Raw genomic sequence first — 22,162 nt, forward strand, 5'->3', positions numbered from 1 at the left:
TGATACTGACCATGATACTTAACTGACATGATACTGACATGTGATACTAACATGACATGATACTGACATGACTGACATACTGACCATGATACTGACCATGATACTGACACTGGCCATGGTACTGACCATGATACTGACCATGATACTGACCATGATACTGACATGATACTGACATGATACTGGCATGGTACTGACCATGATACTTACCATTGACCATTATACTGACATGATACTGACATGGTACTGACCATGATACTGACCATTCACGGTGATACTGGCACGATACTGACATTATTACTGACATGATACTGACCATGATACTATAGTGTCCATGATACTGACATGATACGGATACTGATTATTAAGATGTAACACTTTTGTGAACAATATGAGCTTTTATTACATTATGGACTGTTATTACATTATGAGCGACTATGTAAGGTTCTAAATGTAACACATTATTACTTTATGCAAAAATCTGTTATGTTATGCTCTCATGATTTTATTACATTATGAGTTTATTATTCATTAGCTTTTATTACATTTAGGTTATTACATTATGATAAGTCATTATTTATATATATATATATATATATATATATATATATATATATATATATATATATATATATATATATATATATATATATATATATATATACACAGTATATATAATGACCCCTTTATACTCTGAAAAATTAGGCACATAAAAACAATCTTTCAAACCTTTCAAACGTTTTTGTAAATGTTAAAGTCTCTCAATTTTACCAATAGTATGTTTTAACAGGGTGACTTTTCTAACCCTCCACTGGGTATATAGGCATATAGCATGCATAGGCTAATAAGAAAGAGCTGAGTATCCAATTAAAAAATGTGTTATTTGATGCGAGCAGATGATAATACATGGCCTACAATGAGATCAGGACATCAATCAGGAGTGGACCTATATATATTTTGTAATTAGTTATGACTGTTACAGTCGTAACTAATTAATTAGGTTATATCATGGCCTGACATTTTTAGTGATAGATAGTGCCACATAATTTCTGTCATGTTCTGATTCGAATCAGTGTCGGCCTAATATAGGCCGCCTTGTAGGCCTAAGGTATCTAAGCATGACTTGTACTTCGTCAGGACGGTGTCGAAAACAGCCAATCTACAAGTTCACAAGCATTGCCACATTGTGAGCTTGTAGATCATCTGGTTGATGGGAGTGTAGCTCGAATAGACACGTAGAACAGAACAGCATGCCTTCAAATAACTGCTTTGAAACAAACAAAATAGTAAAATTTCATCCATCATGTTAAAGGTGAAGATGTGTGTAGACACATGGCGTTTAAATTAGCATTTTAATTAAGCCTACCACTTAATCACTGCAATATGACTTATAGAGAGACATGTTGGTTTAATCAACAAAATGAAAAAATAAAACCTGTCTAGTATAGACATGTTACAGGCTGCTATAGTCTGTTACATAATCTATTAGGCCTACATCACATTCGTTAGTTAATTACAGTTCGACAAATAAGTCTTTATTTCTTTCATTTGCAGGCTGACGGATGGCTGACTTAGGCTCGTATAAGCATAGAAAAAAAATGTGCATCATGTTTGCATGTTGGCCTATCACTTAAAAAAACAATCTTGCATACATTTTATGCATCACATTCTCATGCAAAAATATAGGCCTATTGCCAATTATATTTAGTTGGCAATATAACTTTTATTTAGGTCTGTGTTTTACTCTTATCAACGAACAACGTAAATAAATTTATTATGCATTGTCGTGTGGGCGTTCAACCAACTGACTCCTATACTCCCACAAATTTACTCGGCCGGCACAAACTGCAAACGCATTCTAGTCACCTTGAAATTTCCTCTGCTATTTTCCAATTAAAAGCTTAATAGCCCTGGAGACGGGCTTCATGTGGTGAAGTTTTACCGTGGGTCTTATTCTCTAAAAGCCAACACGCCTCGGATCCCATTATTTGCTTGAATAAACCTTTTTACGGTCAGAAATGGGACTGGGGTTTTGTCCGGTGTTATGTTTCAATGCCCTCTATTAGGCGAGGCGAAAGGGACATATCATCACCATCCTAAACATTTCTGCTCCTCGTTCCAAAAGGGATTTTTATAATGCCCTGCAGTTAAGCGCTCGTGTACACATGCCTAATCATCTAAGCTATGCGCATTTGTAGAAAGGTGAGAGAATGAACGATCGCATTATATTTTGCCGGAATTAATTCGTATGGGTACTGCTGGGAAGTAAAGTACTTATGACAAATTACATGTTAATATCTGAGTTGAAATGTAGGCCTAGCCTATCTGTGTGAGAAGAAATGCAGTATCATTTCTGGTTGTTATTATTGTTTACAGTTGGATGAGGGAACTGTACCAGTTATATTGAAAATATGTAATGTATGTTGTTTGTATTGGCTTCTTCAATTGCGTTTCATAGAAACCAAATATAGTTAATATAAAGCCTATTTATTTTTTAAGTAATCTGCAGCATTATTATTGTGTGTGTGTGTGTGTGTGTGTGTGTGTGTGTGTGTGTGTGTGTGTGTGTGTGTGTGTGTGTGTGTGTGTGTGTGTGTGTGTGTGTGTGTGTGTGTGTGTGTGTGTGTGTGTGTGTGTGTGTGTGTGCGCTTTGGGAGACTGACAGCACCCATCGTTGCTCGCCTCCATAAATCAGGCTTACCAACATCCGACTGTGAGAATCAAGGAGTTTATTGGGGGTCCTAATAACTTTTTAACAGAGTAGATGTAATTTCCTGTGTTCTTGTGAATTTTGGGAGTTTGATACTTTTATCAGGCTTGCCTTATAGCATTGGAAAATGATGGTTACATTTAGAAATTTCATCCATTAAAAAGCGAAAAGTATAGGCCTACATAAATTGATTTGATGACTGAAGCAATTAAAGACCCATCTTTAATAATAACCATTCATTACTTAAAAGTGAATAATTCTATATGGTTGCATGCACTGACCACAACCTCCAAGCGAGGGTGTGGGGATACTCCCCCATAAACTTTTTAACAGAGTAGGCTAGATGTAATTTCCAGTGTTCTGGTGAATTTTGTTAGCTTGATACCCATCAAGGAGAAATCAAGGAAAAATTACAATCAAGGAGTCCTCAAGGAGATGTGGTTGAAAGAAATCAAGGAGACTCCAAGGAGGGTTGCCATTTAATGCGTGTCAATCTGATGCATATCTTCAGCCCGTCCGCTGGTTGAAAGAAAGGTGGATCCTCCACTCACTCCCAGCCAGCAGCACCTCTTTACTTATCATGCGTGTAGCGAGCAGCTAAAGAAAAGCTTCATCTCTTGACTTGCTGTGCTGACAGCACTCCTGCGCCCATCACGCCTTTATCAGATGCACTTTGTGCGCGTCCGTCCCTCTTTTGCTTCTTGGAAAACGTGTGCGTCTGCGGGTGAACCTTCCTCCGCTTTTTGAGAAATGAACGGCTACGGTTCCCCATACCTCTACATGGGGGGCCCCGTGTCGCAGCCGCGGGCGCCGCTCCAGCGGACCCCCAAGTGCGCGCGGTGCAGGAACCACGGCGTGCTGTCCTGGCTCAAGGGCCACAAGCGCTACTGCCGCTTCAAGGACTGCACCTGCGAGAAGTGCATCCTGATCATCGAGCGCCAGCGGGTGATGGCGGCCCAGGTGGCGCTCCGCCGGCAGCAGGCCAACGAGAGCCTGGAGAGCCTCATCCCGGAGTCGCTCCGGGGGGCTCTGCCCGGCATCGGCATCCCGATCCCCGTCGGGCTGCCGGGCGGCGGCGGCGAGGGGAACCAGGGAGCGAGGGAGCCGAGGACACCGGAGCTGGACCTGAGGTGGAGCTCCGGCTCCTCCTCGGATCAAACGGCCAGCACGCAGCCACCATGCACAGGTAACAGCGTTCTCTTCTCTTACCGACGCGTATAGGTCTTAGGATTATTATGTGTTTTTTGATTTTGTGTTAATTCATATTTTATAAACATCTATAAAAATATGAATTAAAAAAGAAAAACAAACAAACAAACAAAGCAAAAAACGTGTCACCAAAGTCGGCGAGTGTGTGGCGAATATAGGTTATATTAGAAGGTATTAACCGACTTATAATAGGTTAGACTGTTCACTATTTATATACAAAATAGGAAAATGTTGAGAATGGTTAAGTGTTTTTTTTTCGAAACAGAGGAAAGAATTTAACTTAAACCTGAAAATGGATGCTTGTGATTTTGCAATGAATGACAACACTTTAAAATGGGCTACTTGCTTATTTAATTGGCCTGCACTACAGCGCAGATAAACACCGTTTTCAATGTTTATCGTATTTTTTTCCATTTTTTATAATTGGATGGCAGTTTCGCAAACGAATTAATTCACAATCAAAATAAATATATGCATTCCAGATCAAATGGCGAGGTTTCAAGATGTGAACAATCAAGTCATAGTGTTGTAGCCTATTTGGCAATATTTTGTCTCTCTCTATGAAATAACCTATGGCAGGCTGTACATATTCACAGTGCAAGAATGTTAGTTGAAATTTAACATTTACATTCTGCCACATATTATTATTATTATTATTGTTATATTGTTAATGAATCTCAAACACATTTAAAAAATCATGCATGTCTTTTGCTTGGTGCATGGGTGCATGACATCTATTTAAAAAAAAAAGACTTTTGTTTGGTGGGTGCATGACATCTATTTTAAAAAATATATAATTTCTTCCTGAAATGGTCATCATTGTTGTAATCATCATTTATAATTGTATTCACATTATACATGACCATTTCATACTCATACATTTTATTAGTATAGGTACCAAGTCACATTTTTGTATGTATTTTATTTTATATGTTATATATATATATATATATATAATATATATATATATATATATATATATGTTTTCCTAGAGAAAGCAGGGCTTTGTTAATATTGTGATCTTGTGGTTTGACCTACATAACATAAATCAAAGGAAGGATTTCAGTATACTCTCTCGATCAAATATTTGTAACTGACATAACAATGATACCAAATATTATTGTGGTTTTCCCCCTCCTCTGAAACAGTTTTGAGCCTTAAGCCTACACTTTCATATAAAATCCATTGTTTATTTTATTGTATTTCATCATGCACAATAATCCAGCCAGTCAGATATCACATGATATCAAGACTTACTTAAAACCCTTTGCAAATGTTTTTATTTTATTTTATACGTTATTATTTTCATTTAAAACATTCTTTTCTATTTGATTCTTCTATGAGACTGGCATTTGTACACAAGGCCAAGTAATTTGGAAAACAATGGTTCCCAAACGTTTACATTTCAAGGACCCCACAGTTCGGTATGCATTATATATGCCACAGACTGCCACAACTCTGAGAGTGTATAAATGGAACCAAATGAACTCATAAGGGTGCAGTTGGTTCCATTTGTAAACTCTCGGAGTTGCAGACCTGTAAGGGTCCATTTGGTTCCTAACGATCAATAATTTAGCCGTGGACCCCCTGGAACCCCCTCAAGGACCCCTGGGGTCCCTGGACCCCACTTTGAAAACCACTGGTTTAAAAGATTACTGTAATCAACGCTGGACAGGGCAAATCGAATGTAATCGCCATATTTCTAGCAGGAGGTCAACTTCGAGTGAAATGTTACCAAGCAACAGGCAATCTGTTTACAAAATGTGGTCAAAAGGCATCGATAGCAGATTCCTCAATGACACCCAGTCAGCACTTTGTGTTAACAGAATTGGAGAGGGAAAAAAAGGAAATCCACATAAATTGCTGTGTTGGAGACAAGTTGACAACCCATTAATTGTATGTTACCTTTCTCCTCAAGAGGACTTTCAGAGGCTTGGCCTGAGCAGCTTACACTGCGGGTGCATGGTGTGTAGATTGCTGTACGTGCTATTCTGTCATTTTGCAAACATGTAAATATGTTTTTTCAAAATGATAAAATAACTAATCTAGAATGTATAATATTTTTCTGCCACCTCAACAGATATTATTTAATTATATTATTGCTATTAATATTATTGTTAATATTATTATTATTGTATTATTAATCTGCATCCAAATATGATATGTTTCTTATGTCTCTTGTTGGTCTGTAGAAGCGACAGAGGACGGTGCTGGTGAGACGTCGGGAGGAGAGAACGGGGGAAGCTCCAGTGAGAAGGAGCAGGACCCTGTCAGCTCCCCGGAAGGCTCCAAGCCCAACTCCTGCTACACCCCTGACCCCCCTGAGACCCCCTCCCATCCGGAGGAGAGCCGCTACAGCCTGCCCAAAGCCTGCAGCGCGGACCGAGAGGCCAAACCCGACAGCCCCGGCCACAAGTACCCCAGCCCCGCTGAGCAGGGCGTGCTGATCGAGGGACTGGCCGGCTCCATCTCTCTGCCCTTCAACCTCCGAGGCAACCGTCCCCCCCTGGACGTCCTCAAGAAGATCTTCCCCGCTCACAAGCCCCCCGTGCTGGAGCTCATCCTCCGGGGCTGCGGAGGGGACCTGGTGGGGGCCATCGAGGTGCTGCTGTCCAGCCGGACCCCCGACGGCGGCTCCCTGCCCCACTCGGACCCCCACCCCGAGACCCTCATGCTGCCCACCAACGGACATCTCTTCGAGCACACCCTGGGCTCCTACCACCCGGTGTCCACCTCCACCAAGTGGTCGGTGGGCTCGGCGTTCCGGGTGCCCGAGTCGCTGCGCTTCTCGTCCGACCCGACGTCCGGCATGGTGTCGGCCGGCCCGCTGGCCATGCCCCTGCAGCACCCGGCGTTCCACCAGCCGAGCCGCTACCCGCTGATGCTGCGCAACTCGCTGACGCGCAGCCAGGCCAACCCCTTCATGCACAACGACGTGACACTGTGGAATACCATGACTCTGCAGCAGCAGTACCAGCTGCGCTCGGCGGCGCAGTACGTCTCCCCCTTCCCGCCGGCCGCTGTCGCCGCCGGCCCCGGGGGCGCCATGTTCCGCAGCTCCCCCGTCCTGTCCTCCTCCAGGCCCTCCGCCGAGGAGCAGCGCATCAGCATTCAGGAGGAGGCCTGCTCGCTGGGGCCCAAGCCCAGCCTCTACTCCCCCGAGGAGGACTATGACGAGCATTCAGACTCGGCAGACTCCCGCATCCTGAACTCGTCAACCTGAACAGCCCGGGGGCGAGCTGAAAACAATGCCGCAAGGCCACCGAAGCACCAAAAAAATGTAGCAAGAGTGAACAATGTATGTTCATGTGAAAAGGGGACTGATTCCTTGTTTAACCGCTTAAACCCTACTATACTTCGTTGACCGGAGTCCCCCAGGGGTCTGTACTTGCCCCCCCCCCCTCCTTTATTTCCTCTAAACCAAATCTCTTCTGCGAAAATAGCCGATCTACAAGCTCACAACGCGTCATGACATGACACGTTGTGAGCTTGTAGATGTGATATTTTTTGCAGAATGTTCACCTATACTTTCGAGGAATGTTCGCCGATGATGACACTCCCAGAATAGGGACGCTAGTGTTCATGTGGTTAAATTGATCTCCTTCAAGCGGTCGTCCCCTTGAAAGTGATGGAAATGGTAGCTTTTTAATGGCATCCCTCGTGCTGTCGACATACCCGTGGTGTGATGGATGTGACTGAGATGGACGAATGTAACAGAATGTACATGGTCAAGTGGTTTATGAAAGTCTATCAAATATTTCCTGTAAGCATGTTTAGTACTGTGAAAGTATTTGATGTAAAGATCATCAATGCATGTCAAGAGTATGCCAAATAAACCTTGTTAATAGAATAAATGTATGAGATTGCTGTCATTAGTTTGACCTACTAGAATCCTTCAGATTTCCAATTCAGTCTAACCTATGGGAAGTGCAGGAGTTCTCTCAAACTATACTAGTGATTCGTTTTTATTTATTTGGATATTTAAGTGGTAGTTATTTTTTCAGTGCCATAAATATTTAAAGTTACACATTTGCATTAAAGGTACTGTAAGTGATATTTTTGGGTTAAAATAAAAAGTTTATTGTTAACAAATTAAAGCTCTTATATTCCTATAGTAACATTGATGTAGGGTGTTTGTTCAGTAACAGGGTTCTCCCCACTCTCCAGCTCTTTATTAAACAGAAAATACATTTTCTGGTGGTTTACAAATTTCATCCAACCAGGAAAGAGAACCCCACAGATATGTATCAGCTTGTGTTCCAGTTCCAGTTCTCTCTCCTGATTGGATGAAATTAGTGTCCTGACTTGAAAATGATTTTTTTTTCCTGATTACTAAAGAGTTGTAGAGATGGAGAGACCCCTGTTATTGAACAAACGCTATAGCAATGATTACTATAATATGAGTATATAGAGCTATTTAACACTACTTTTAACACACACACACACACACACACACACACACACACACACACACGCACACACGCACACGCACACGCACACACACACACACACACACACACACACACACACATACACACACACAAACAAAATCTCAGCACCTTTAATTGTTGCATAGAAACAGAATTTGAAATACATTTCAATTGCAGAAATATGTGTTTTCTAAAGAATATTGATATATTGACACTAAAACACTGATAGCATTCAAGTGCTAGTGTTTGGTATCATAATCACTTCATTGGAATGTACAGAAAGTACAGCATAATAAATGTGCAATGATTAATCATGGTGACACCGATCCTGAAAGATATCGACAAAACACCCGCGGCTCATACACATGTGACAGTTTCTAATAGTAAGGTAGTAGTAGTTCAATAGGCCTATTTTAAAATAAATGATGCGTTAGACAAACAAATGATAAGAATGGGAAGATTGAAAAGTCAAGTTAAATAGGATTATGAAATAGTAGCCTAGACACTTTTGTAACTCTGAGGATTCACTGTTTAGTGAGGTTTGTAGAGTTCAGCAGTTCAGAGATTGTGTGTTTGTTTAGAGTGGTCTTTAGACTATCATAGTTTGCCCGTCTCCTTGTATTTCTTTAGGAAAGGGTTGATGGCTACACACTCCCTTTCTGTTGTTACACTGTCATGCAGTGGCCTATCATGCATTCATGGAGGTGGTGGATAGACACTGAGTACATTTATTTGAGTATACTGTACTTGAGTGGGTAAGTTAACTTGAGGACCCCCTTGAAAACAAGATGATGCATCTTCTCAAGGGGTTTTAGAAGTACATTTTGTAGTATCTGTACTTTTTATTTATTTATATTTATTATTTGTATTTTTGGATACTTGTGACTTTCGCTCCATGACATTTCAAAGGCAAATATTGTACCTTTGACTCCAATACATTTCTAGGAAGGGGGAAAAGTGCATAATTAATCAACAACTTTAAGCCCTATTTCAAATACAGTAAAAATAGCCGATCTACTGTACAAGCTCACAATGCAATTTCTTTTACTATTATTGATTTTTTTTAAATGTCTGGAGAATCTAATCTATAATTTAAATGTACTTTGTAATTTGTAATTTGCATACTAGATTTAATACCTTGTCCACCATTGGAGGACTGACAGCCAATGGCCAGCTCAGCAGTGTCGTTGGAGCAGGCAAGTTGAAACCACTGTTTTCAGTGATTGTCCTCATGTTGGATCACGGTTAGTTTTTAGTGACACTTCCTCACTTGTATGACTTCATCTGGTCTCATTTGATGTCCCCACAAAGCTAGTGAGACGAACGTGTGTGTGTGTGTGTGTGTGTGTGTGTGTGTGTGTGTGTGTGTGTGTGTGTGTGTGTGTGTGTGTGTGTGTGTGTGTGTGTGTGTGTGTGTGTGTGTGTGTGTGTGTGTGTGTGTGTGTGTGTGTGTGTGTGTGTGTGGGGGGTGGGGGGGGGGGGGTGATTACTAGATCTAGTCATTACTAGATTGGAAAGTAACAGGAAGATTGCCTAACTGTAGGATTTGACAATGAGCCTTGAGGTTTCTGAGGTAGCATTCCTCATTTCTATGCAGTATTATCATTTATTTAAGTTCAGAATGGAAACAAAGACTTAAATGTATATTGTGGCTGATTTTCAAATTCCCTTTAGTGCTGCTGGTCCAAAGTAGTGTGTGTCATTGAATTGATTCAGTGGACAGGCTTATAGGTGAGGAGACTAATAGCTTAGTTACTGATGACAATACTTATTTATTTATTTTAAGTCACAGGGTGATGATAGATGGTCTGTTACTCGCACAATATTTATAAGATAAATCACATTCTTTGAATTGGTACAATTAATTGAACCGGTACTAACAAGAGAGGATGAGCTATACTTCTTAAGTGTCAGAGTGTCTTTAATTTATTAGGAAGGGAGGCCTTGGTGAGCAAAGCAAGGGCAAACCTCACTCAATATGGTGGATATGGGGAATAGTTTACACCAAGATTTTACCTAAATAATGTTATTGCAGCTTATATAACAAAGATGAAAGCTCAAAACACAATATTTATTCAGGCTTGTTGTATGGTTTAGTTATGTTCATGTACTGTTCAGTGATGTATCAGGATTAGACTGGCATCTAGGCAACATCTTGGCGACCAGCGATTTACCTTTGCCATGTCGTGTGTAACAAAGTCAGTGCTTTCTTTACAAGGTCAACAATGTGTTTTGTTCCCTTTACATATACAGCCTAGTTAACACTTCAGCTCCACTGCAAAGATGTTTTGCCTTTGTAAACCTGTACAATGGCGCCATCTAGTGCTGAAATTGATCCGGATGCTTTTTCTCATGTATACAGACAGACAGACAGACAGACAGACAGACAGACAGACAGACAGACAGACAGACAGACAGACAGACAGACAGACAGACAGACAGACACAGACAGACAGACAGACAGACAGACAGACAGACAGACAGACAGACAGACAGACAGACAGACAGATAGATAGATAGATAGATAGATAGATAATTAGTTATCTTACCTTTATTTGCAGTTACCATACATAATTGACATTCGTCTCGTGTGCCTTAAGTTTATTTCTCATAGAATTAGCTATGTGCTTGCCTAATGCCTATAGTGACAGTCCGTTGCCTATTCAATTCATGTGAAGCAAGTGATCTGCCGCCAGTGCATGCCTAAATGGCCGATTTTACATCGAGGTGCCCAGATGTCCCTAGTAGTGCCCACCTATCCTGTATCCTTTCATTTGCATTAGCAGCAGGCTAAGCTTGCAATAGCCTACATTTTGTTTGACATAACATTTCACAGCATCGTGTCATATTCGCCGAACAGAAGGCCTAACATTACATTAGCTATAGCTTATACGACCTTGATTAGGCCCTATTATGTGAATGGCCTATTATAAAGGTCATTGCTTATGTTCATTATTGGCTAGTTTGTATATGAGCCACACATTCGCAGTCACACACATCTATAGTGTGTATCCTCCACTCAATGCGCAATCAATCAATACAATAAATGTAGTAGGCTGTATAGGGCAGGCCCAGCAGGCCTATAACAGAATGAGAATAGGCATGAGAGGCAATACAAATACTCAAGCCTAAACAGATGCCTATACCCAACCTGATCCTGATTCCTGGCTGATTGACAGATTAATAAACCTACGCATACGTTTAATTTATACTCCGTTGATTGCACGAGGGTGTCACTTGTCAAAAAGAACAGATTTGGGAAAATTGGTGAGGCTGAGTAGGCTTGCAGGTGAGGCTGTGCCTTATAAGTTCGCTTATGATGATTATGATGAATTAATGTAATTTCTCTATGCAGCACTTTGTAACTTCTGTTCAGAAAGGTTCTTAATAAATACATTATTATTATTATTATTATATTATTATAATTTTTTAATTTTTTATTACAATTATTATTATTATAATTATTATTAATGATAATAATAAAGACGGAATATGTACATGGGAACGTGACGTCACACCATTGAAAGTAGTAGCTGAAAACCTCCCAAGATGGCGCCACCTGTCCATTGAACTCAATGGCATGGGGTGGGGTGGTCGCTCGTTCTAAATAGGCCTATTTCCAAACTTTTACAAACTTTACTAAACTGTAGACCTATCATATATAGATCTATAGGGCCAGATCACTGTTGGTGGTGGCAGTGGCACAGAGAGGGTGAAGCATTGTTTTCTGTAGCCTAGACAACAGGCCCATGGAGTATTGCTCAGGCCAAGGTCAAGGCAAGCATTTCGGGATAGGCTTTTAGACTGTCTCTGTAGCTACATCATTAAGAATGAATTAATTAATTAACGAATGAATGAATGAATTCATGAATTCATTCATGAATAAAATGGTCCGATGGACTATGTGGGCAACTAGGCTTTTTGTCCTGCAATTACCGTATATATGGATCCGGATCATCCGGATGGAACTGCCAGAACGGACACGGATCTATATACATGCCAGTTTTTTTTGTTTTTAAATTATTTGTTCATTTCACATGAGAGGGTGAAAGTGACATGTAACCAAGCTCCATTCTGCCACCTTGTGGTCATTCAAGGAATACGTATGGCATAATTTCAAAAATGTTTGCATGCAAAGCTCAAAACAGCTGATGGACAGCAATACGAAGCTTTTTAAAATTAAATTAATCATTAATTAATTCATTTATTGGTCATACATTTTCTTAATAACACATTTTTTTAAAAGTGGTGTAAATTTCAAACACTAGCAGCCTATTAAGTAACTAATAGGCCTACTGTATGTCTATTAGGGTTAGGGTGAATGAATACTAAATAATTCGCCTATTGTGTGCAAATTAAAGAATTAAATGATCTGAAATGGAAAAAGCTTGAACCGCTAAATAAACGAATTAAAAATAATAACAGCCTAATCATAAGGCACTTATTGGATGGATAACCTATAGTGGCCTACCTGGCTGTATTTATAAATAAATGTTAAATGTCACTTTGGTAAACTGACATGTGAGTTTGGTCAGTCGCACGCACGCACGCGCACGCACGCACACACACACACACACACACACACACACACACACACACACACACACACACACACACACACACACACACACACACACACACACACACACACACACACACACACACACACACACACACACACACACACACACACGCACACACACAGCGGATGGGTGTGGATTGCCCCATGTTGCATATTACAGGCGGCTACAGGTCAACGAGGCAGCAGCCTCCATCAAATGGAGACAAACGACACCCGCATGGTTTTGTATTTAGCCGGTTGCATGTGTTGCCAGTCCATCAGAGCAGCTCTCTTCAGAAGCTAATTAACATAACAGGGCCCCAGTGATCCCACAGATCTGTTCTGTCTATACACAGCTCCTGTTACACTTTATGGCGTGCCGACCCAAGGTGCTTGTGACAGCAAGCTCCCAGGGAGCCGCGCAGCGGGATATTTCCAAGAGAGATGCATGTTGTTTCAATCACGCGGGAAAGATAAACGGCGGCTGTTTTTGTTGGGTTGCACAGGAAAAACACGGTTTCAAAATCTGACATTATATTTATTTATTTAGATTGTATTTTAATTGTATAGACTATAGCAGTGGTTATAAAGTATGCATGGGATCCCATGGCTCCAGGGGGTCCCCATCAAAATCAGTTTAAGCACTACATCAGCTATTTTCAAAAAATCTTGAAAGAAATGTGAAAAATGTGGAATATTTTTTGAAACATTTTTAACAACACAAATCTTGTATAAGGCTATATCATTGGGGGTCCCTGGCACACATTATTTTCAGATGGGGGACCGTGGCCAAAAACATTTGTTGTGTCCTTGACATGAAACAGTTTGAGAATCCATTGATGGACACAACAGGCTAATGAAATCGCCAGAATTATTTTTTGGTTTATATCATATCCCTATCGAAATCCAGGTTTTGACATATTTGACATGCATAACTTGGGCCAGAGTCCAGGTATTATGCAAGTAACGAAGTTGACCAAAGTTTCTCAGCTGCAATTAAAATACATTTCCGTTATTATAGTGAGCCTTTAAATGTCTTTATGCTTATATAGATCCAAAGCACAGTTGTGGCTGTTTTCTGAGTGTTTCCTTAATTTTAGACTAGCAGGCTATCTATCTTAGTCGGTTACATACTGTAAATGTTGTTTAAACCAGTGAAATGGCTGCATAATGACATATCCATATCAGGGGCTCTTTTGATACAAAAACCCACGGCAAAAAAAAAAGTCAATCTACTCCCCTGGGCCAGACAATAATAGGCCTAACCCATGTAGGCTATACCGTGTCCGGGGACCTGGACACAGACAACACATTTCACCTGGAGGTATGAAGACACCCGCTCCTCATATTTGACCAGCTAATGTGTTTTGAAGACAGGGTGAACGGCCAAGATCAAAGCATTCTTTATGCCTAGATTGCACCCTGGGTGCAGCTCCAGAGGTAGCCTCGGTCATAACCTCCCTAATAAATTAGAAGAAGACGAGCTAGTGGCGAAGCTGCACCTGCATGGCTGACGTCTTCACCACATGCACACTGTCTGGGCTGATGGGGACAACATCATCACTGGAACATACATGCTCCTCTGGGTTTATTTATCTCCCAGAGTCAGTGTGCAAATGGAACCAAATAATGGACCCATAAGGGTCCCATTTTACATTGAAGAAGAACGGCCTTTAGGGGAAATTAAATCATTCGATTCTCACTGCATTCCGTGAAATGAAAAATATTTTTTTTGCGATTCCGTTTTAGGCTAATCTAGCTTATTTAGTTTTTGTAAAAGGATATAAAATATAGGCTAGCCTATATAAAAAAAAGGATAGTTGCGTTGTTGATGTGCATATAGTTTTGAAACATTTGAAACGTAGCCTATAAGAAGGGGTTATTTAGGAATAACTTTTAATCTTCTTCAATAAAAAGTTCCCGCTGCTGAAAATGAAAAGCGACTTGCAGCTTGGATTTATAGGAAGAACTGACTCCTGGTTCTTTAGAAAGTGAAGTGTATTCTATTTAGGCCCATTTGAATAACATGACTATTATAGCCTCCTACTGATTTTTATTTGTTATATATAGGCACTTTTTTATTGCATGATTGTTCACTTGCTCTTTAGGCCCACGTGATAACATGAAGAGAATGTATATTAGATGCACATTAGCTAATTAAAAAAAATCGTCGATGTGAAACGGGTTCATTTCTGTATTCCCACGGATGGAGGAAGATTCTCGCGATGATAGCCAAATATTCAGTGGTGGAAAAAGTACTCCGTTTTTTTTTAAAGTAAAAGTATCAAGTAAAAGTCCGGTAATCAAAATTTACTTGAGTAAAAGTACAAAAGTATTGGCATTAAAATGCACTTAAAGTATCAAAAGTAAAAGTACTCATTGTGCAGAATGTCCTGTTTCACAAGTTATCTGTCTAAAATGTAAAAATCGACAAGCTCACTCAGCATAGCATTGCAATGTGTTGTGAGCTTGTAGATCGGCTATTTTCAAATAGCAAAACGTTTAGATGGGGCTGAAGTGGTTAATGCATGTTTTGTAATAAAACTCTAAATCTAAAAAGTAACTAGTAACTAAGGTTTTCAAATAATTGTAGTGGAGAGTAAAAGTACAATATTTTCCTCAGAGATGTAGTGGAGAAGTAAAAGCATTGAAAATTGGAAACACTCCACTAAAGTAAATTGTACTAAAGTAGTTACTTTACACCACTGCTAATATTTGAGTTAAGACTGTAATACTATAAGCCGTGGTGACATTCAGCTATTCTGCTGATCAGTCACATCAGTGAGAGTTGTTTTGTGTTCTTTCCCTCATGCTGACTCCATGTTTTCACATGAGCGTTTGTTGTGAAAACAGTGTAATCATCCAATCTGCACTCCGTTACTTTTGTTAACCCATCTGCCCGAGATGTCTTCTGAACGGTATAAGAGCAGAGGTGACACGGAAATGTAACAATTATTACAACTGTTTTAACCTGGCTGTCTCGGCGGCCTTTCATGTGGTGGAACAAGTAGGCCTACTCCAATTTTGTACTTATAAGTAAAAGTTACAATACTCTGTTACAAGTAGAAGTCCTATATTCAAATGTTACTTAAGTAAAAGTACAAAAGCATTGTCATCAATTAAAGTATAGACCTGGCCTATAGTACAATTGTTTTCATTGTCAAGCTTTTTCGAAAATAGTTCTAGAAGCTGTAAGCTTGTATGGACTATTTTAGATAATAGTTTTAGTTTTGTAATAATAATCTAAAAAGTATACGTTTTCAAATAATGATAGTGGAGTAAAAATAATAGGCTACAATATTTGCCTCTGAGGTCAATTGGGGAAGATGTAAAAGTATTGAAAAATGGACATAAAGTAACGTAAAAGTTCCTCAAACCTTTTGACCTACTTACAGTACAGTAGCTACTTAAGTAAATATACTTAGTTACTTTCCACCATTGCACATGGCCATGCATGGCATATCATTCAATTCAATTTAATATAAGAATGAATCATCGACATAGGCCATGAGAAAACTGGACAGTAGACTCACTCATCAATGGCTTTATGATAAATAACATAGACCTATTGTGGATGAGGACATGTCTGCCCTATTGACTTATAATTGACCTAAAAGTTGATCTATCATGCAGTTCCATTTCGTGGATTCAAAAGCCAACCTAGTCGAGACTCGAGAAGACCGTTGTAGGAGATTCCAATTAGTTTTCCAATGTTGACCATAGTAACTACATTTATTGAAAACGACAGCATAACGAACTGCATGATTTCTGGCCTTTTTGTCGTTCGTAAAATATATCCTATATTAACGTCCATTATACATTTTGATTGGCATTAAATGGCTTACAATGACAGCGATATATATATATATATATATATATATATATATATATATATATATATGATGAAGGTTTTCTTTTTCTTTTCTTTTTTACATTTTCATAAGTTTCAATAGAGATTATTACAACTCTATTAAACGATTAAGCTGACAACAGCTTAATCGTTTAATAGAGTTGTAATAATCTCTATGATTGTGTCGCACAATAGTGTAGCTCTACAAGCTCACACTGTTGTCTAGTGGCAAAGCATTGAGAGCTTGCAGATCGGCTATTTTCAGGCTTCACTCATCTCATCTGATCTCGAAACACTCTCATCATTAAGGGAACTCGTGGACTGCAGCCAATTGGTCAACTGAAAATGAGCCAATCGTCTACAAACCGCGCATACCCAAATTCCTCAAAGGGGTGGCGCTTTGTTCTAAGGAGAAAAGCCTGGATCCCTTCAGATCCCCTCAGAGTGACAGACAGTCCGTGCGTAAAGACGCAGAGCAGCGACCAGGTCTGCTAATTACAAGCTTAATTGTTCGGACGGAGTTCCAGTGATTCTTCACATCGTGTCACTGGACTAGATCTGAAGGGAGACATCATTTGGATCCGTGTACAAGTAAGTTTGAAGTAATTTACTCATGATAGTTATTTTGATAGGTTTAGTGTAATGGAATCAAAACGCAGATGTTCTCGGTATAGGCGAGACAGTGGTTAACAGTCTATTTCGTTGCCTATTTGACTACGGTTACAGGATAGCTCTAAGGACATAATATGGGCACCTCGATGTAAAATTGGCTATTTTGTCCAAAATGTTAAAAAAATATATATGTATTTGGAAAATGTTTTTAATTAAAGTAAAGTATACATGATTAGAACACACACACACATATATATATATATATAGCTAGCTTAAACATTCGACAATTAAGGTCTAATATTTCCTACAATCGCTACAAATCCTGTCATTTTGGGGACATAAACAAGTAGTTGAAGGATAAAATTAAGTCTGATAATGATGTACCGTGCATGTTCACATATGTATAGGCTACTTTACATGCCTTAACACCATTTTCAAATATATATATATATATCTTTATTAACATTTTGGACAAAATAGACAATTTTACATCGAGGTGCCCATGTCCCTATAGTGCCCACCTATCCTATCTACGACTTCAACAACCCGATGTCAACTGGCACATGATAAGACATAAGTTCATAACCAACCAATCGCATTATCTTTTACAGGCAGAGAAACACGCATGAGTGGAGTGCACCGTGGGTATAACCGAGAGAGTCGACCTGATCGGGACGTTGGCAAACATGACCGACGTCGCAGCAGGTTGTGAGTTCGAAATCGACGTGGAAAGTCTCGAAACGGAAAGTGACGATCAAGGCGAGGGTGACTACCCCGGATCGTCGCTGTCCGCCGCGGCCACCGAGGAGGACGAAGCGGGGAGCAGCAAGAGCGACGACAGATCACCGTCGGCCGCCACCAGCAGCACCGTCCCAGGACCAGGAGGGGACGGGCAGAGGAAGCTGAGCCGGACGCCGAAGTGCGCGCGCTGCAGGAACCACGGGGTGGTGTCCTGCCTGAAGGGACACAAGCGCTTCTGCCGGTGGCGGGACTGCCAGTGTGCCAACTGTCTGCTGGTGGTGGAGAGGCAGAGGGTCATGGCCGCACAGGTGGCGCTGCGGAGGCAACAGGCCACAGAGGTGAGAGTTAATGCCAAACTGTTTCCCCCCAAACAAAAGTAAATATCCCCTTTTTTTTCTTCCGTTTCCGACATTAAAAAATAAATAAATTAATAATATTTCAAAAGATTAATTAAAAAAAAAGATTAATCATTTAAAAACAATGGCAGCATTTTTCAAAAGTATTTCATAAAAAAATTAAAAAAAAGATTTCCATTTCTTAAAAAAATAAACGTTTAAGAAGTAGTGAAAATAGCAGATCTACAAGCTCACAAAGCAGCACCAAGCGACGTGTTGTGAGCTTGTAGATCTGCTATTTTCACTAGTTTGGGTCCCAGGGCCGGGCAACGTCTAATTTCTGTTCTGGCTTTTGGGTCTTGAGCTAAAAAGTTCGGGAACCACTGAGTTAGAGTGTGTGTGTGTGTGTGTGTGTGTGTGTGTGTGTGTGTGTGTGTGTGTGTGTGTGTGTGTGTGTGTGTGTGTGTGTGTGTGTGTGTGTGTGTGTGTGTGTGTGTGTGTGTGTGCGTGCGTGCGTGCGTGCGTGCGTGCGTGCGTGCGTGCGTGCGTGTGTGTGTGCTGCATGTGCACGTGCGTGCGTGCGTGCGTGCGTACGTGTGCGTGTGTTTGTCAACCAAGAAGCTTGACTTTGTAAGCTATATATGCAGGCTTGTGTGAATACTAAAATGAAATAAAGAAGCAGTTCAGCAATCATTTAAAGATGATACAAAGTGAAAGTAATTAAACAAATATGCTTACTAAACACATGTTAAACAATTGTGTTTATCATAGGCTGCATTGTGCTTGTGGTCTTTGTGCCAGTTGAATTAGCAAACTAAATTTGTATAATTCTTTATATTGGACACTTTTGTTTTAAAGCTGACATTCACTTTTACAAATGAGGCATCAAATACATTTCAAGTAGCCGATCTGACATTTTTGCTATTGTCTCAATTTATCAGGATAAGAAAGGGATTTCCGGGAAGCAGATTTCAGCAGAAAGAAGAACAATATATCAACGACATATTCGACCATCTACCATGCTGGCTAAAAGCATCTTAGAAGGTAAGATAACAACAGAGACACCATTAATACATTTGCCTCTTTAACAGGCTCTCGTCTTCTACCCCTTTTCCAGTTTTAATATTCCTTTTGTTATGTTTGCTTGGACTTCTTTTTTCTTCTTTGGACTTGCTAACTTCCTTTTTCTAAATTACATTTCATAGCATGCTAACACATTTGCGTCTCCAGCATTGTCATCATTACAGACACACACAAATATTATGATTTTCCATTAAAATATGTAATTGTTCAGCATGATCTAATCTCATATTGAAAAATTGTTCTGTCAGCAAATAATGATAATTATTCTTTTATTTTTGTGTTTTACTTGTTTTGACAAGTGACTTGGTCTAAAAAATACCTTTAATGCCAAAGAAAAACAAAAAAGATAAATGAAGAAAGAATTCACCTTTAAACGTTGATATTCAACATATCTGTTGTTTGCAGAAATGTACAATATGGCAAAAATTATTCTCTGGTGAATGGGTTGCAGACATACACTACACACAGAAAAAGAATGGTTCTTAAATGGCTCTTTAATGAAGAACCATCTAAACCTTCTAAAGAAAGATTTTGTTTAGTGAATGGTTCTTTATGTTCCTTATGAGAACCTTTTATTGTCCAAATTCTTTGAGGAAACACCTTAAAGAACAATTTTTTGTTTCGTTTTTTATGCACCTTCAACCACTTAAACCTTAGCGTCCCTAAGCTAAGCTCACAACGCATCACAACACGATGTGTTCTGAGCTTGTATATTGGCTATTTTCGGTGACGAGATTTGGTGTGGAGGGGAAAAAGGAGTGGACCAAGTATAGACCCCTGGGAGACTCCGGTCGATGATGCAAATAGTGGTTGAAGGTTATTTAAAGAACTATTAAACTAATGGTGCTTTAAATAACCTTGGTCTGAATTGTTCTTTCTGGGACCAAAAATGGTTCTTCTATTACGTGAAGTGTGCAGAAATAAACACATTTTTTTCCCTTTCATGGTAGGATACCGTCCAGTCCAGTCCGATCCATATATGGGGAGCTCGTCTCTCCCCCCGCCGCTGAGCGACCGCATGAGGAAGAGACGGGCCTTTGCCGACAAGGAGCTGGAGACCATCATGCTGGAGAGAGAGTACAAGGAGCGTGAGCTGCTGGAGAGCAGTCAGGCAGCGTCGGCCTCGCTGCTCTTTCCCAACAGCGTGGTCCACCACGCCGCCGAGTACAACTCCTACAAGACGGCCTACGCCTCGGCGCCGCAGGCGGAGCCGCAGCCCAAAGACGTGTGCGGCTTCATCGGCCCCAACTGCCTGGACATGTCCATGCACTACGGGGCCGGCTCGGCCAACGTGGAGCTCATCTCGTCCAACGTCAGCGTGGCCACCACCTACCGCCACTACCCGCTCCAGTCCTCGCGGGGCGGCTTCATGGTGTGGCCCCGCGGGGCCTCCAACCTGGGAGACGCCCTCCTCTACCAGCAGTGCCTGCTCAACGCCACGGCGGTGCAGAACATGAAGCCGGGCGCGGTGTGGGAGCCCAAGACCATGCCCGCGGAGAGCCAGCCTCCGGAGCAGGACTCCGCCGCCGCGAGACTGGAGGGGTCCAGAGCCGCGGCGCCGCACGACTCGTCGGACGTCCCCCAACGGGCCGAACCCCAGCCGTCTGGGATCGCTCAGGCGGGGCAGAGAGAGCGCTCGGCCTTCTCTCCCCCTAAGAGGGGCTTTGGACAAACCTTCGGGGGCAACCCGCACCCCCACGCCCCCGGCCCGCACGGGCACATCCTCAATAAGCTGAGCAAGGACAGCAGTAAGCATTCGCTGTCGATGAAACTCAACTCCTTTCACTCGCTGATCCAGCACACGCTGAGCGAGAAGGCCGGGACCGGAGCCGGGCCGGAGCTCAGGGCTCCCTACTGCAAGGAACTCTTAGAAGAGGCCGCCCGCAAATACAGGGAAGGCTCCGTCAAGGACATTCACGGCCTCAAAAGCACAGACAGGTACGCAAAAGATTTTCTGTCTAAGTCGGTAGCGAGCAAGATGGGGTCCGGCGAGCCCCTGTCGTTCTCGGTGGAAGCCATACTGAAGAGACCCTCCCCTGCCGTGAGTCGAGCATTCCATTAATGCTGTTAATTTCCCCACATTGCACTGTAAGTTGCAGGTTTTCTTACTCCCCTGAACATTATCCCAGTTCCTCTCCTAAAAAGAGGGTTTCTAAAGCTGTGGTTTTGGGCCAGAGAAATGAACAAACACGGGCACTGCATCTCTTCTTTTTGTAAAGTCGATTACAAATGTTAGATGATTTCTTAAATTCTTACATATTTTCTCCTCCTAAATTCTGATGTAATATTTATGTATATTGTATTTTATATGTGCATGTGTTCAAATGACTTTATCATTTAGAGTATTTAAACATTACCCCAGTGTTTTCCTCATGTCAATAAACTTTATAAGACAGACCTTTCAGTAGAAAGTGTTGTATTTCATTTTTGTGTAAAAAGAGTTGTGTTTCATTTTATGCTGAAGTTATAATGGGTTTAATAGCGAACAGTTTTTCTTAGGTCAAGACACCTGCATTGACTAAATGTAATTCTAGACACTTGCTGGCAAAATAATTTAAAACCTGCCCAGTGAGATGAGAGAGATGTTTCAAACCAGTTATGAAAAAAGGTTTATAAAGCATCAGGAACATTTTG

General features: G+C 40.9%; 2 protein-coding genes across 2 annotated transcripts; both read left to right on the top strand.

Moving 5' to 3' along the window:
* The first annotated feature begins 3,365 nt into the window (after positions 1-3,365).
* dmrt3a (doublesex and mab-3 related transcription factor 3a) lies at positions 3,366-7,671 on the top strand. Its single transcript, XM_080433207.1, has 2 exons — positions 3,366-3,893; positions 6,109-7,671. Exons 1-2 carry the CDS (start codon positions 3,458-3,460, stop codon positions 7,137-7,139), a joined length of 1,467 nt encoding a protein of 488 aa, XP_080289333.1. The 5' UTR covers positions 3,366-3,457; the 3' UTR covers positions 7,140-7,671.
* A 9,511-nt stretch (positions 7,672-17,182) lies between these two features.
* On the top strand, positions 17,183-21,925 carry dmrt2a (doublesex and mab-3 related transcription factor 2a). The gene is made up of 4 exons (XM_080432774.1): positions 17,183-17,348; positions 17,981-18,448; positions 19,387-19,489; positions 20,479-21,925. Exons 2-4 carry the CDS (start codon positions 18,056-18,058, stop codon positions 21,588-21,590), a joined length of 1,608 nt encoding a protein of 535 aa, XP_080288900.1. The 5' UTR covers positions 17,183-17,348; positions 17,981-18,055; the 3' UTR covers positions 21,591-21,925.
* Positions 21,926-22,162: the final 237 nt, after the last annotated feature.

This window comes from Gymnoscopelus braueri (assembly GCF_963280865.1).
Source record: "Gymnoscopelus braueri genome assembly, chromosome: 7".
Taxonomy (NCBI): domain Eukaryota; kingdom Metazoa; phylum Chordata; class Actinopteri; order Myctophiformes; family Myctophidae; genus Gymnoscopelus; species Gymnoscopelus braueri.

Coding starts and splice junctions, on each gene's coding strand:
- dmrt3a (XM_080433207.1), top strand. CDS start 3,458: ATGAACGGCTACGGTTCCCCATACCTCTACATGGGGGGCCCCGTGTCG. Junction 3,894..6,108: donor CACGCAGCCACCATGCACAG/GTAACAGCGTTC, acceptor GTTGGTCTGTAG/AAGCGACAGAGGACGGTGCT.
- dmrt2a (XM_080432774.1), top strand. CDS start 18,056: ATGACCGACGTCGCAGCAGGTTGTGAGTTCGAAATCGACGTGGAAAGT. Junction 18,449..19,386: donor GGAGGCAACAGGCCACAGAG/GTGAGAGTTAAT, acceptor TCAATTTATCAG/GATAAGAAAGGGATTTCCGG. Junction 19,490..20,478: donor GGCTAAAAGCATCTTAGAAG/GTAAGATAACAA, acceptor CTTTCATGGTAG/GATACCGTCCAGTCCAGTCC.